The 15,950-nt window shown below is 36.5% G+C and overlaps 1 protein-coding gene across 3 annotated transcripts in view; it reads left to right on the plus strand.

Moving 5' to 3' along the window:
• KMT2E (lysine methyltransferase 2E (inactive)) overlaps window positions 1-15,950 on the plus strand; it is a 56,917-nt gene that overhangs the window by 21,808 nt on the left and 19,159 nt on the right. For all 3 annotated transcript variants that reach the window (XM_068994479.1, XM_068994470.1, XM_068994490.1), the window contains 9 exons: window positions 3,413-3,524; window positions 3,860-4,089; window positions 5,721-5,801; window positions 5,975-6,033; window positions 10,153-10,325; window positions 11,319-11,357; window positions 12,975-13,187; window positions 14,624-14,754; window positions 15,826-15,943. In XM_068994479.1, coding sequence (XP_068850580.1) covers window positions 3,413-3,524; window positions 3,860-4,089; window positions 5,721-5,801; window positions 5,975-6,033; window positions 10,153-10,325; window positions 11,319-11,357; window positions 12,975-13,187; window positions 14,624-14,754; window positions 15,826-15,943 — 1,156 coding nt within the window. The remainder of the gene's footprint in view (window positions 1-3,412; window positions 3,525-3,859; window positions 4,090-5,720; window positions 5,802-5,974; window positions 6,034-10,152; window positions 10,326-11,318; window positions 11,358-12,974; window positions 13,188-14,623; window positions 14,755-15,825; window positions 15,944-15,950) is intronic.

Raw genomic sequence — 15,950 nt, forward strand, 5'->3', positions numbered from 1 at the left:
ATCACTGCAGCCCAAGAGCATGTAGAAAGCTTTTTCATGGAGCTTTTTGTTTTGTTCCCTCTGAACATTTCGCACAGTTCTGAATTGCTGACCACAACGCTTAATGAGTATATACGATATTTTAGCAAAATAACATGGTCAGTTTATCCCAGTAATGTTTGTTTATGTAGGAAATAATACTAACGTTTTGGTCAAACTTCGTATATACTGTGTTGTAATGCAAACATTGCAGTTTTGATGAAAACCAGAAATAAAATAAATACTTTTCTTCAATAAGACTGAAGTTGTTTGAGGTGAAGCTGAAAAATGTGGTATGATCAGTAGGCTGACAGGCTTAGTATCTCAGTCTCTTACAGAGCTGGCTAATGTCCAAAAATACAGGCAAGGAAAACCTTACAGTGTTCTCACAGATCTGAATGCTTACACTTTTTCTTCCTGAAAACTTGCTGGGATGCCTGTAGAAATGCCAGTGGTGGGATTAGGGGGTGTTTGTCTGTAGTACAGTAGTTAGTGCCTTGCTGCTTGGGCCCTGCTACTTGAGTCCCAAAAAAATGTAAAACTTGATTTTTAAATTAGGTGATATCTCATGCTTTAATCATCTGTACAGTTAAATATTTTTCCAAGAGGCATTCCTTCTCAAAGCTATCCAACTCTGAGATGCCTATTTCAGAAGAAGGGCTTGACCTTTGAACAGACAGTATTATATAGGGCATGGTTGGCAAAACCCAGGAATTCAGTGACCTATCTGCCAAAGTTGATTCTGTCTGTGGCTCTGTGGAAAAAGGGTGCTCATTCCGTACTGCTTATGGGGTCTGTATCACCTTTCTGTTGACTGTAAAGGAAACCTATGAAGGTTAATTTCTAGCTTCAGTGAATGCTCTTGGAGCTCCTTCCTCTAGTTCTTGGTTTCTTCCACACTTCCCCAGCCCAGTGCAGTGGGTAAATGGAACAGTAACAGTTACATTCAGAACTCTAGTGAGCATCTGTTATAATTGAAAGTAGTGTCTGTGCCTGGATGAGCATTTGAGAAAAGTTTTACTGAAAGCTGATTGTGCTCCAAATTTGTATTTGTTACAACTTCTTAAATAGTTGCCTTTCTGTATCACCTGATTTTTCTCCGACCATTTTTGTGGTTTTCCGTGTTCAAGTAATGACATGCCTTTTTCGTATTAACATTGTTCTCTGAATCTGTTTTATGAGTGTTAAAATAGTGATAAGTGAATGTTTTTGGAGGCTTTACACTTCTGCTTCCCACCACCGTTATGCCTCTAAATACTAAGTTTTGTTCTCTTAAATGGTTTCTAAATTGTTAGAGTAAGTAAGAAATGGATGTAGGGATGTCTTCCCTCATATTTTACAAGAGACCTGGAGTATCTTTTCGATTATTGTAGTCAGTTGATGAAATACACAACCTCTCTTTTTTAAGACACTTTCATTCTGGTATCTTTCACGGAATGTTTCTGTGTTTAAGTAGCTGGTATTTAGGTCATAATAATACTTACTTTTAATGAAGGAAACTCTGCTAAATTAATCCTGGATGGATTGTACCAGAATCCCCTCCTGCTTGTCCTTTGTTAGTAAGCCTTCCTGCTCTGAGAACTTAGTATTTTCCAGCAAGACCTGGGTTGAGCATTGAATGCAGAGTGGGTAAGAGTAGCTGTGTTATTACTTGTCCCATTCAGGAAATGATGAAGAATAGCAGTAGAAGCAATGCAGTGATGAAGATTTACTTGTACTGGAGAAGCTAATTTCTGCCCTAGCCCTGAGGAATGCGTAGCTAATGCCTAATTCACTGGCATTTTAGTTGGCTAGGTCATCAGAAGGATTACTGGATCGCAGAAGAGATGTATGATTACAGCACAGATGTGTTGGTAAATAGGTAAAAGCAAATCGGTTGGAAAGGCACAGTTTTTTTCATTTTTGTCTTTATTTTAGTCATGAGCTAAAGTTCTGAGCTGCTTTTAGAAGCTAATTCTAACAAACTCCAAATAAAGTTGTATTTTCAAGTTGTGAAGGGGTGTAAGAGTAAGCGAGGATTTTTTAGGGTTTATGAGATAACAGAGTAAGTGCTATCAGAGTTGGTTTGTCTCATGCTAGTCAGAAGTTGTATTTTTAAAATTAGTACTTCACATGATTTGTTTGCTCACATGTTTGTTCACTCAAAAAAAGGCAGCTGATGACTGTTGGAGACAATAATCTTTTAAAAAAAGTTTTTTTTCTTTGGACTCTAGAAACTAAAGCCCTCCCCCAGTAGTGCTTTTAACTAGTTTCTTATTAAACAATTTTATCATGTGGTAACCTCACATGGGAAAAAGCTCATAAGGAGAAATGGGCCACCAAACCCATAAGTAGGACATTTTCAAATAGATGTGAAAATACTGCATTTTGTTCAGAAAGTTAATGATTAATTACATTTTTTCCAATGTTGTTGGTGTCCTTTTAAATCAAGCTAGTATTGCTTCATGGCGTAGCAAAAAAGCCTCTGTTAGGTATCCTAATGTCAAAGAAAAAATCCCGTCAGTATCTATTTTAATTTAAGATTCAGAAATACCAAGTTTATTTTTAAAATTAGTTCAAGGAATTAATAAGATATGTGATAGGAAGTAGAATTCACATACAATAAAAATAAAACTAGAAAAGTGAACTAGATTTATGATGTGAGTTAAGTCCACTTCAGTTTTAAATGTTGATATTTTGTGGTGCCTTTCACTGTTTAAAGAAAACCCCACTTTAGGTAACCTGGATTCAATTGTCTTAATGTGATTAAATCATATGGTGCAACAGAAAACCTGCAAGTTATCTCAGTCACGCAGACACGAGTAACTGTTTGAGAAAGGTCGTGAAGATGTAATTTTTTGTGCTCGAATAGATCTTCCTGTTTTAGTACTCCTTTATCTTCTTTCATATTGTGGTTTAGTGCATATCTACCATAGTTTGTATATTGAAGAAGGCACTGCGTTTGATACAAAACATTCTCTTGCAAATTGTTATCACCTTTTTCTCTCTATTTAAAGATAAATCAATAGAAACTACCTTGTTTAGATAATTTGCTCGAGTTAGGATTTCTGGTTGTAGGAGCAGTCAGTGCAGGTGGTGCCCTGCCACTGCCTCTGTGTGTCGCTGCAGGGCTCTATTGTTGTGCAGCCCTCGGAATTCAGCATCAGTCCTTGGGCAGAATTCCTTCTGGCAGCTTCTGTTACTGCTCGATTTTTTTTTTTTTAATTTTGGTTGGGGTTTTTTTCTTGCATGAGGGGGCTGCTGGAGGGGTTGCAAGTTTGTTCCTGCCCCCATGTGCTCCTTTAAACAGAATCGGCAGGAAATTAATTAGAAGTTGTGCAGCAAGTACCTCCAATTTATTAATATAAATTACATAGTAATTGCATTTGTTCTTCATCTGTCTTTTGTCTTGCAGACCAGAATCTGTAGAAGCTAGCCCTGTGGTAGTTGAAAAATCGAACAGTTATCCACACCAGTTGTATACCAGCGGCTCACATTCACACAGTTACATTGGTTTGCCCTATGCAGTAAGTTTTGTGCTAACTATTCTGGACAAAATATATTATGTAAAAATCTGCTAGTTTTATCTGGAAAAGCTGATTCATGCTTATATTTCTATATCTTACTGGGAGTTGGGTAAGTTGGCTAAAAATGGTCAGTTAGAAGCAGAATACAGAATATAGTGCACTTAAATATATGACATAGTTGAGAAGTTATAAGATTGAATTGTGACATAACTAAGATTTTAACCTTTTACTACAAGAAGCCTGAAGTTTTTTGGCAAATCAGTTCTTACATGTTGGCTTGAATAACCATCAGTGTATGAGCATTTACAATAACTTACCTTTTAACAAAATTCTAGGACCATAACTATGGTGCTCGGCCTCCTCCAACGCCTCCAGCTTCTCCTCCTCCATCAGTGCTTATAAGCAAGAATGAAGTAGGCATATTTACCACTCCCAACTTCGATGAAACCTCCAGTGCTACTACCATCAGTACGTCAGAGGATGGAAGCTATGGGACAGATATTACCAGATGCATTTGTGGCTTTACACATGATGATGGGTATATGATCTGTTGTGACAAATGCAGGTAATAAATATTAAAATAAATTAAAAAGTAAAAATTACTTAAAACTAAAGGCTGCACTGAAAGTAAATGTAACTAAATGGTGTTTTAATTACATTGAGTCACAAGAAATTTCCTTCCATCAGAAAAGCGCTTGAAGGTTGTGTGGTTTTCTCATAGGCAATGTACTCAGTTAAGGCCAGTGAGTATTGTATAATTTATTCTGGTCAGTCTTGACTACTCATTAGTTTGGTCATGCCTTCACTTGTGCATTGCTGCTTACTAAGGGTTTACCTTTTCCCCCTCTAAAAAGAATGTCTCTGGTACTCTGTCCCAAGTTATTTGTTAGTATGTTAAAATAAAGACTTGGGCATTACTTAATCTGCATGTACTGAGTAATAAAGCGTCTTGGTGAATTATGTATATATGAATCAAAGAACTGGAAGGATGCAAAATAATGTGAAAGAAACTTCTTGAATATTGGTTTCTCTGTGCATGATCCTTCTGATAACTGTTTAATTTTCAAAGGATTTAGTTAATAAGTATGAAAAGACTAACCTAGATTCTTATTGGAGAAGCTGAAGTTAAATGTTTAGACTTCTGAGTTTATGCTTAAGCACCTACTTGATCATAGTGTAATAAGAGACTTGTTAAATACTTGGAGTTGGAAAAAAAAATCAGAAATTTTTAGAGCTGATATATTTAAGAGAAGAAGACAAATATCATGTTTCTACTCAATATTAGCCTGTATTTTTATATTCAGTATGGTTAATGAATGCCGCTGAATTTCTCCGATCTTTGTGTATTTATAAAATGATAGTTACAGCTAATTAAAATACTAATTCGAGCTCCATTCTTCTGTCTGCTTATGTAACAAGCTTGTTAGTAATTTCTGATGGTCCCTGATTCTGATAATCTTGTTCATTATTTTGAAATGTATTAAGATGTTCTTCCAGCAGTGAAGTTGTAGGCAGTCACCAGAGTAGGTAGAGTTTTTTCCTTCGAAGAAGAGATTTTCTGTGAGGAGTTGTGAATTTACCACGACTCTTTCCAAGTGGGAAGGTAACTATTTTTGTGTCCCTCATCCTTCTACCAATGTAGGGATGAGTGTTAACTACTGTTTTAGGTTAGCCTTCAGTCTAGCAAGCAGTCTCTTCCCTGACTCTGGGAATCAGTTAAAGTTCTTTCTATGCTGCACAACAGACTACCAGTTTATAACAGGGTGTATAAAAATATGTATTTATTTTTCTCTTAAAATATGTAAGGAAATCAAACCATATCTTAGTGTATATTTGTCAGTATAAAAATATTTTATCCATTTCTAAAAGGAAATGGAGTCCTTTTGTTTAAAACCAAGCCACTTGTTTCTATGTAAAGCGTAAGTCTTGTTGCTGAGGGTATTTGTCTCTATCTTATTGTCTATTGTGATAATTTGCCATTTTATTTCTGATGCTAGAGAAAAATTTCCAAGAGATAAAATGAGTCAGCTAGCAGAGTGATGGCAAAGACAGTGATTGAGATGTAGTTTCAGGCAGTATTGACTCTGAGTAAAGATGCCAATGAAAGAAAAGGACAGCTTACTTTCTCTGTGTGTTCTGCCCGCTGTTTTAAAAACTGTACTTTAAAGTTGGGATTTTGATTTGGTGTTTTTGTAGTGTCTGGCAGCACATTGACTGCATGGGGATTGACAGACAGCATATTCCTGACATATATTTGTGTGAACGTTGCCAACCCAGGTAAGTAGTTTTGTTGATTTTGAACTCTAAAACTGAATGGAACAGTGCACAACTGATGTTTTTCTAAGTATCTGAACATTCAGGTAGTTTACTGTTTATTCTGTAATAGTCATTGGTAAATGCTGGAGGTCTGTTTTAATACTTAGACATACTGATTTATTTTCTAATTTCAGGAGTTTAGATAAAGAAAGAGCAGTGCTGTTGCAACGAAGGAAAAGGGAAAATATGTCAGGTGAGTAACATGTAAAGAGCTCTTTCCTTAGTAAAGGTCATAAAATAAGTTACGTATATAGACTTAAGAGTGTGTACATGGTTCCTTCAGTTTTGACAGTCTTCAGCATATAAGGTTCAGTAAATCAGTGCCTTTTACTTGACTGTATTTTACCAAGATAACATTGTATCAGAATTGTTGTAGTTTCACATGTCTTTATTAATGGTTTTCAAGCACGGCCTTTTTTTTATAGCAGTGCAGAATAATTCAATCTGTTGAACAATGTTCAAGTTTCATAATAAGCAGTGTTGCTCTTCTAATAACTATAACTCCTTTGAGTAAGGTGCTGAAAATAAGATGGAAAAGCTTCAAGTTTCTTCTATTGGTATGAGAGAGTGTTTCTAAGTCTGTCTTTCTGGAAAAAAGTTTTGGGAGGAAATGCTGGTTTGTTGGATGTAGTTTGGGTGTTTTGTTATGGCTCTGGGTTTGTTTGGGCAATGGGAAAAGTTGCTAAACCGAGTTAATACCATGTAGGTTATAACGATGCTTTGAGGGTTTTTTACCTTTGATAACCAGATGGCATGTAGTGCAAGTACCCGTTTCAATCTATGTATTTTATGCAAGTAGTTCTTGTACCTGTTCATGGGATTTCAAAACTCATCTGGCCTATCTCGTCAGAAGTTCTGTCTGGCCATTACCAAAGTGTGTTGTAGAATTCTTGGTTGACAGCTGGTACTTTCAAGCTCTATTACAAAAGTAATAATTTGAGAGGAGGTTATCCTCCTAAATGTAACATATTTTACTTTCAGATCACGTCTCTGAAGCAGTGGAGTGAGTGTGTGTGTGTGTTTTAAGATTTCTTTTAAAAATACCATGTAGATATGGTCCTGCTGCCCACTTCTTATGGCTTCAGAAAATTTGGGGGTATGCGGCACAGCTGTCCTTGATGCCATTGACACTTGGTGTTGTCAGGTACTAAGTTGCCTAAAGCCCCCTAAAGGCATTCATGACCTACTTAAAAAAACACAGTCATTTTTTGTTTTGTCTGTTCTCATTTCAACAAAACCAAGCTTATTTTACAACGTTTTGGTTGACCTACTTGGTCAACCAAATTTAAATTCTAAATATTTCTAGAATTTAAAATTATTTTTGCTGATTCTCTTAAAATAGTAGAAAAAGTAGATTTATAACTCACTTGGAGTTAATGAGTTCACTAAGTGGTCTGACAGTACTGTGAGGTTGAACTTGAATTTTCATACAGAATAGGGGAAGTTGATGATCTGAGCTATTTAATCTCTTGGGATTTGTATGCACACTATCTGATCATTTACTGTAAACTTAAGGGAAAAGAAATAAAAAATCTTAGGAGGAGCTGACGAGATCTTACCTTTGAAATTAGTGTTTAATTCTCCTCAGTCTTGATGATCAGTGTTCTAAATCTGTTATATGCATTCAATAGGAAAGGAAATACTAAGTGGTAAAGCAAAAGTATCAAAACAGAGTTAAAAAGAAAGGCAAATTCAGGTCCTCTTTAATCTAAAATGTGGTCAAAGTGCAATATTGATTATTGTGATTTATTAATACATAACTTGAATGTCTGTGCTTACACCTCTTAATTTCCATTTAGCCTGGCTGAATTCACATTATATTGACTGCTGTACAGTTCATTTGGACTTGGTGATTTTGGGTATAAACTGTGTGAGACATTAGTAAAATGGGCAATTTTCATAGATGATTTCAAGTAGGAAAAGCAAAAATGGCATCAATTTGAATGGATCTTTTCAATGGTTTAGATAGTCAACAGGAGCAGAATGTTACTTTTAACTTAATTATTACTAGTTTACAGGTATTTGATAAAATGTAAGTGCATATTTTGGGTGCTCTTCGAATAAGTCTATATATATAGGGCTTTTCACTTAGATACGAGAATTCTTCACAGTATAATGTTTTCGTTGTAAAGATTTCTAAAGAGTTGCTGGCTTAGCTGTGTTTCATCTAAAGGTAAGCAGTGGGGAGAAAGTAGTAGATCAGTTGGTGTGTTTCAAGAAAAGAGCTTATAAATGAACATTTCACATGGTAGAAAATTGTGTGTGTTAAACTTTTATGTGTAACCACATCACCTTTCTTTCTGGCAACATTTTTAGCCTGTTGTTCTGGGGCCTGTCATTGCATGAGATGTTGTTGAGTTTATGTTTCTGGTATAAAAGTCCAGTTCTGGTGCAGCTTACTGTGCACTGGATTACCTACTATGGTTCAGTGAAGCGAGCACCTTTGTTAAGCCTGTACTTAGTTGTATACTGGATGGTTTGGGTTTGATTGGTCGGTTTGTGTTTGGTTTGGTTTTTTTTTTTTTAAGATAAAATATCTAGATGTACAACTTCCACAAGGATGTTGCTTTAAGCTGTTTGGTCTTGAAATTGATGCTGTCAAGATCACTCGCTGCTTCTGGGTAAATTAATCTGGGCCCATAACTTGTTGTGAAATTTGGAGAGTTTGTATCTTGCTTCTGACATGAAAATTCAAGATCTCCCCTTAGTGTGCTTTACCAAGGCTCTTCAAAGTGAAAGCAGGTTATGTAGGTTAGGAAGGAGTGTCTCAAAACAACACTATGTAATTATATGTTCAGTTGAGGTAATTATTCTTTGCAGTAAGTTAGAGCACAGTGTAGACAACAATATTGAAATGTTGCTTCCCTAAGGAAGACAGTGTTTTGTGGGGTTTGGGGCAAGGGGAAGAGGTGTGTGGCTGTGATGTCATGATTCTGTAGGCGCTACTGTATGTACTACAGATGCTGGCAAGAGAGTTTCAAGAGGGCCTGGGGTTTCTATTTCTCAGGTGTTGGTTATTCTGCTACTTCTTTTTTGATTAGACATTTCTTCTTTCTGTGTGCTTTTTATGCTCATTTAGAAAATATTCTCCACAGAGATGTAAACAAATTGAGAAAACATCATCAGTTCCTATTCTACGAAGTATAATTATGTGCCTGATAAAGTGTTCAAAAGAATGACCAAGATGGTAAAATGGGTTTGTTTGCTCTGCACAGAAGAATCCTGTTATAGAATGTTGTGAGCAGGAAAAATCCAGAGTAACCAGTAGCTGGAGTTCTTTATTTAGTAAAGAAGGTTTCGCGAATTAGGACTGCTGAGTGCACTGATTAAAGAAACATCCTTCTGAGATCAGAAGGAATGTTTTCTCTGTTCTCGTATTAAGTATTTGTAAAGTCTGCTTCTGTGCCTTATGAGAAAAAGTTTTGCTTAGTGTGAAGTGTGTTTACTGAATGCAGACTATTTGGAAAAGCTGCTAAAATCTGAGAAGTCTGTACTGAGCACATGCAAACAGCAGTCTCTTATCTGTGTGCATCATCTCTCTTCCAATCCTCCCCATCTTTCACAGCCTTTCATCTTGACAGAACTAGGGTAATCCTGTTTCAGGTCAGGATATGTGTTTGTCTGACATAAATGCTGATGTGTGCTAAATTTCAGGCTGTGGCCTTAGGTCTGTGAGAGCACAGCACAAAGAAAAATATCTGTCAGTTTGTGTCGGATGGTCTCTTTCCTCTTCCCTAAGTAGCAGAATGTTATGTTAGGGGATTTTGAGTACAAAAGGCTTTTGGCTAAATTGACATAAAAACCCTGAAAAAGGCATTTGACAGTGCAAATGGCAGCTGAAATAGTTGATTATGACTTACATGTGATGAATTAATAGAGGTTCACAAGAAATGCTGGTCAGTCATTAATTTTAATCCCTTCTAGAATACAGTCGTCTGAGAGAATCCAAATGCCCTATTACAAGTAAAAGCTATATATAAGTGAATAAGTTAACAGTTTGTTTTGGGCTTTTTTTACCCTTTTTGTTCTGATTCTAATTTTGCTTAAAATGGACTGTGGTCATTAATTCCATTCAAGGAATGGAATTTAATCTGGTACCTTTTTCTTACCTCACATTACAAACCTCTCTTAATTACCAGTTTCTCATTGGTGCGTCATTTTCACGCTGTTGCAACTGTTGGTGAATTTTGCATATGAGTGCTTGGAGCGTTTGTCAGTATGAATTTCAGTGTTTTGAAAGCAGATGTAGAGTAACTAGTGAATGTTCTTTCTGCAGTACTTGATTATTTACAGAATATTCTTTGTTTTAAAGATGGGGATACCAGTGCGACAGAGAGTGGTGATGAGGTTCCTGTGGAACTGTATACTGCTTATCAACATACACCAACAACAATTACTTTAACTCCTACAAGAGTTACAAAAGTCAATGATAAGAAGAGGAAAAAAAGTGGAGAGAAAGAACAGAACATAGCAAAATGTAAAAAAGTAAGTGAATTTCTCTTATTACTCTGTGTTAGAAATTACAGCTATGTGACATTTCTTACCAAGAGACACTGATTTAAAAATCAAGCTGGTTTACTACCTGGTTTTAGCTTGAAATGTATTACTCTACAGTAAATGATAGTCTTCTTGGGTGCCTGACCCCCATGGCCCCTCCTTACTTCAAGTTAATGTATCCTGGCCGGGAATGTTCAGTTTTATAATTGAGGCAGAGTCTCACCACAGGAATTGCATTTAAATGACCATTTGAAATACTTAGAGGTGGGACAGACCAAGCTTTGGGATACCCAAAGGAGAATTCCTTGATAGTCTTCATTTGTGGTGGTTTTGAGTACAGAAATGTTTCTGTCAGTTGTCCTGATGTGACTCCACGTTCATTTATTTGAGTTGCAATTGTGTGGAAGTATGCTGTCAGAAAGTTAGCTGCTAAACTAATTAGATTTTAAAAATGCTGGCATTATAATGTTTAGCTACAGGTGTATAAACAGTATAATGCATGTGAAGACAATACCTTTGTGAAGAAGTAAAGTACATGTAACTTCTTTAACTAGTGGTTTTCATAGTTAATTTCATTGGCTTGGATGAGAATTTTGTCCTTTAAAACTTGAAAGTCAGAATAAGTTACTGATGTCTTTTTGGAAATCTTTAGTAAAATGTTCCTTTGATTGAACAATTCTCAAGACAAATCTATTGCCGTGTGCTCTTCCGTTACCTCTGATATTTTGGCTCAGATTCTGAAATTCTAGAGAGTCAAGTTGTAAGGAGGGAGAAAGGTAGAGGTACCTGACCACTGTGCACTTAGGTTGGAATGCTGAATTGGTTTTTAAAATACATTTTGTGAGATGTAACCTCTTGCCTTCTTGAGATTTCAGCATAGCTTGTTCTGTTGTTTTCATCTTGCATGTTTAATTGAAAAGTTAATTCCTTTAGAGATTGTGTATTTCCTCCAGTGACTATAAATATCTAATTTTATTCCAGGCATTTCGAGAAGGATCCAGGAAATCTTCAAGAGTAAAGGTAATGTGATTTTGTTTGGGTTTTGTTTCAAACCTTAACTGTACATTACTTAAATAATAAGCATCAAGAGTGTAATTTGTGCTATACACTAAGCACTACAATATTCTCTTCTTAGTAACTAATATATTACATAAGCATCACAGTGATTTTAAATTAAGATAATGAGCACTGTATCTTTGTCCTGCAAAATTAACTAAAATAATTAGTGCAAATTTTTATTTCAAGAATAGGTGGTTTTCAAGAGCCAGTGGATGAATTGGAGCCCATGTGTGCTATGCAAGGGAGTAAAATTTAGTGAACACCTCATTCGAACTTAGTGGCTCCAGCTTTTCATAACTGTTAAGCAGCGAAATAATGAAATGGCTGTATTGCATTTGAAAGCTAAGTTAGTGGTTCTGCTCTTGTCAAACCTCCATCTATACCTGGTGGGACTCCTGGATGTCTGGTGGGATTTTACTCACTGGTACTGGCATAGTCCGAGGGAATCATATTGGGATGTCTGCTTTGCAAGATCTAAGTGTTACAGCAGTCTTTTAATTTTCTGTGAGATAAAAATGTCCATGGTATGAGAACTAGGTATTTCCATAGTTCGTTCATGCTTGGTATATATCAAAACAAGTGGGATGCAATTTATGCTTCAAATGTGTAAGATGTGCCTTGTGAAGATGGAATTAGGGAAAAAAATCTCTAATTTTGTGAGGTTTTTTTAATATGGTGCTTGTAAGGTTCCACTGTTTTTTCATGGTTGTCTTAGCATCACACCTTTTAAATGCTGTTTGACTGTATGGTTTTCTTCATGCACAAAAGAAATGTAAACAGGTGATTTGAATTGCTGAACTACTTGTGTTTTATTAATGTTTAATAGTGTCTCTGCTCAGGTGGATAGAAAAGGGAGCGTTGGCTGGCTGCTGCTGTCCGTAAGGAGCTTTGGTTGGCTGCAGCCTGGCTGCTGCTTGTGAGGTCTGGAGGTACAATGGCACTTTCTTTAAAAGTGAAAGGATCTGAAGCACTGCAGAAGAGAATTGTATAGTGAGGAGCAGATAAGGAGAGAAAAAATTTATGTGCAAAGCCTGTAACATTAGAGTCACAACCTTAATGTAGCAGATGTACGATTAGTAAAGTTTAGTAAGTTACGCAGCGGAAGAAAAGATAGGCATGATCTTTGAAGTTGAAAGGGGAAAATCAAGTCTGTGTATTACAGGATAAAAGCTGGAGTTCTCTGTATTTGCATATGTTCACAAAAGTTGAGTGGGCAGGGAGATCTGACCCTCCAGCTCCTGCACTTAGATTTGTGATGCAGTGCAGTTGTGGGAAGAAACAATGTCATTCTCCATTCTCATCCCACTACGAGTGGGAATCACTGTTGCGGAGGGAAAGTATTCCTGAACTTGGATGATATTTAGTAAATAATAAAATTCTTGAAAGGACACATGTAAAGTGACTGAATTTAATTCAATGTTTTTAAGTAATGCAAAGTTTATACCAGACTTGCTAAAAAAACCCAGACTTTAAATCAGTGGCATATCTTTGCCCATCCTTTTGTGTCTTGTTGTAGACTTTTTTTTTTAATTTTAATATCTTACCTTCTAATACCTGGTCATTTACTTTAATTTTTAGGGCTCAGCTCCAGAGATTGATCCTACTGACAGTTCGAACTTTGGATGGGAAACTAAAATCAAGGCATGGATGGATCGTTATGAAGAAGCAAATAATAACCAATACAGTGAAGGTGTCCAGAGGGAGGCACAAAAAATAGCTCTTAGATTAGGCAATGGAAATGACAAAAAAGAAGTCAGCACCAGCAATCTGCTTTTCAAACCTCCAGTAGAGGTAATGAGCTGTGCCTTGTTGTGTTACTGCATGCTGTTTGTGCCATGATATTAGATGCCTTAAAAAAAACCCAAACAACCAAAAAACCCCAAACCAAACCAAAAAAACCCCAAACAAAAATAAACACAGGAGGGGAAAAAAAACCAAACCAAAACAAAAAACTACAAAAAGGGATTTCACATTCACTTCCTGTTCCTTGTCTTACCAGATCTAAGCATGAGCATTTTAGCATAATTTTCAGAATTTGTAACTGATTTTTATACATTCTGTACCACCCTGGTTGTGTTTACACTTGCACATCATTTATCCTAAACAGTCGCTAAGGTGTTAGTCTCAGCCTGAACATTGGATTGTCTTAGACTGTCTTTGGACACACAGTCAGCTTTAGTCAACTTTGCTGCTGTTTCTTGGTGAGGGATATCTCAAGTGGTTAGAGTAGAAAGAATCATTGAAGCTGAATTTATTTTTTTTCCCTCTACTGTGTGTATCAAGATGTTCATTGTCTACATTTTTCTTATGGGTAAGTGTTCTGGATGTTCATGGGTGGTGTTTCTGATACTGATTTTTTTTTTTAAACCTCGTGATCCTGTAATTTCTAGTTTATGAAGAAATTGTTCAATGTCTTTCTAGCCTTACTTATCAGGAATTTATCAGTTACTTAAAGGCTTAAAATCAGAGCCATGTAAAAGACTTAGCATTTTATAGCAGAAATCTTGAGGAGTAGTTACTGTAGCAGATTAATGGAAGCATCTTTGCTTCTTTTTCTCAAAGACCATCATGGCATATGGGACACCCTCCTTAGAGGAATATCCCTACTTACAGAGCCTTTTGCCTACATAGAGGCTACTTCCTTTTTGATTGGTGATGACAGTTATGAGAGGTGTGAGTTCACTAATTGCCAGGGTATGTATTGGTTTTTAATTAAAGCCATCCTTCCATCTAAAGATATGAAAATGAATTTGGAAACTCTCTCAGGATTCTTTTTTTTTAATTATTATGTTTTTTCCCCTGTTCTGTTTTTCCTTGAATGGTTTGTGAATGTCATTTTATGTCTGCATGTTTTGTTTTATTCAAAGGAATTGAAGCCTTTTGAAAGTGTTGTGCAAAACAGTGCAGCAATTCATCCTAGTCGTGGTGAGAGTTAAGTGCAGTAAAGGCTATAGTACTTGAATTGTGAGAACATGAATATGTTGGTTTTCAGCCATGTCCTGGAGAACTAGGGCTGAAGCATTCCTTGTGTCTAAATTGATTAGTAGCAGCATCGGTAGGGGAGCAGGACAGCTTGGTCAGTTCAGTCTGGAGGTTTAACTACAAAAAGGAGGGGCTTTTTAGTTCATACAAAATTTTTTAGTAGTTGTGAAAGTATAATCTGCTGTTAATAATAATGGAAAAATGGTAGGAAATGAAAATTCATAAATGAATCTATGTCTTTACAGAGTTATGTGCAAAAAAACAAGAAAATTTTAAAGGCTGCCAAAGACTTGCCTCCTGATGCACTTATTATTGAATACAGAGGAAAGTTCATGCTGAGAGAACAATTTGAAGCTAATGGATATTTCTTTAAAAGGTTTGTTCATTCCTAATGTTTTAGTAAGGTAATTGTTAAAATGCTGTTTGCCAAACGATTGCTTCAAGTACAAATGGGTCTTAGTTACCAGCAGTGTCTCGTATTTTACTTTGTCTGTATTTTACTTTGTCTGATTAAAAGTAATGACAACTGGAATCTTTTCTGCCCCTTTCTCTTCTGGATATCCTGTTGTTCAGGAGCTAGTTTTCTTTTTTGTTCTTCCCCGATTACAGGATTCCTGCATGCTCAGTTGGGTAGTTGTGCACCTTAAACTAGTAAATAGACAGGTTCTACCATCCTAAAATAATTCATATGTTAATGATAAAGGCTGTATCTTTTGTGAGAGAAATGGATTTTAAGTCCATCAGGCTGAGAGTGAAATTGGACACGGGTCAGCTTGGGGCCGTTTTACTGCTAGAGTTCTCTAGTTGGTTAATTGACTGGGCTGTGTGTGACTGCTTCCTTCTTCCTGTTAATTGTTTTCAAGGCTGCCACTAACTGCATGAGCACACCTACTTGGGAATTTGAAAAAGGCCTGTTGGAGGAGATAAAACACACAGCTTTTGCTCAGTAAAGATGGAAGGGTTCCTTGGCATTTGGAATAGCAGAGCTTGAAGCATGGCTTCACAAAGTGTTTTGGAGGCCCCTTTCCTTCAGGAGGGTTGGTGCTAGTGATGCTGCAGTTGTTAGGCAGATGTAGAGGTCTTACTTTTTCTTAAATGATTCTGCATGGCATATAAATTCCTGAGTTTCATTTTGGGGCCTGTCATAAGAAAAGTTTAAATTTGAAAAACTTTGTATTTTCCACGTCTAGTGCTTGCTCTGTTAGTGTTCTCCCTTTAGATCCTATGCAGATGATACAGGGCTGTACCTCCATCTTGAGGTATTCTGAGAATACATTTGGGGAATGTACCAGTTAAAATCATGAAGCTTAAACATGTCATTCTTAGATTGACCTCCAAATTTGGTATAGTGTGCCAAGCATCATGTTACAAAGCTGACTAATAAGAACAAGCACTATTTAGCATCATAAAGATTATGAAATTCCTGGTTTTCTTGTGTGTTTTTCAGGCCATACCCATTTGTTTTGTTCTACTCCAAATTCCATGGGCTAGAAATGTGTGTTGATGCAAGGACTTTTGGAAATGAAGCTCGATTCATCAGGCGTTCCTGTATGCCAAATGCGGAGGTGAGCG

Source organism: Aphelocoma coerulescens, chromosome 1A, assembly GCF_041296385.1.
Source record: "Aphelocoma coerulescens isolate FSJ_1873_10779 chromosome 1A, UR_Acoe_1.0, whole genome shotgun sequence".
Taxonomy (NCBI): Eukaryota; Metazoa; Chordata; class Aves; order Passeriformes; family Corvidae; genus Aphelocoma; species Aphelocoma coerulescens.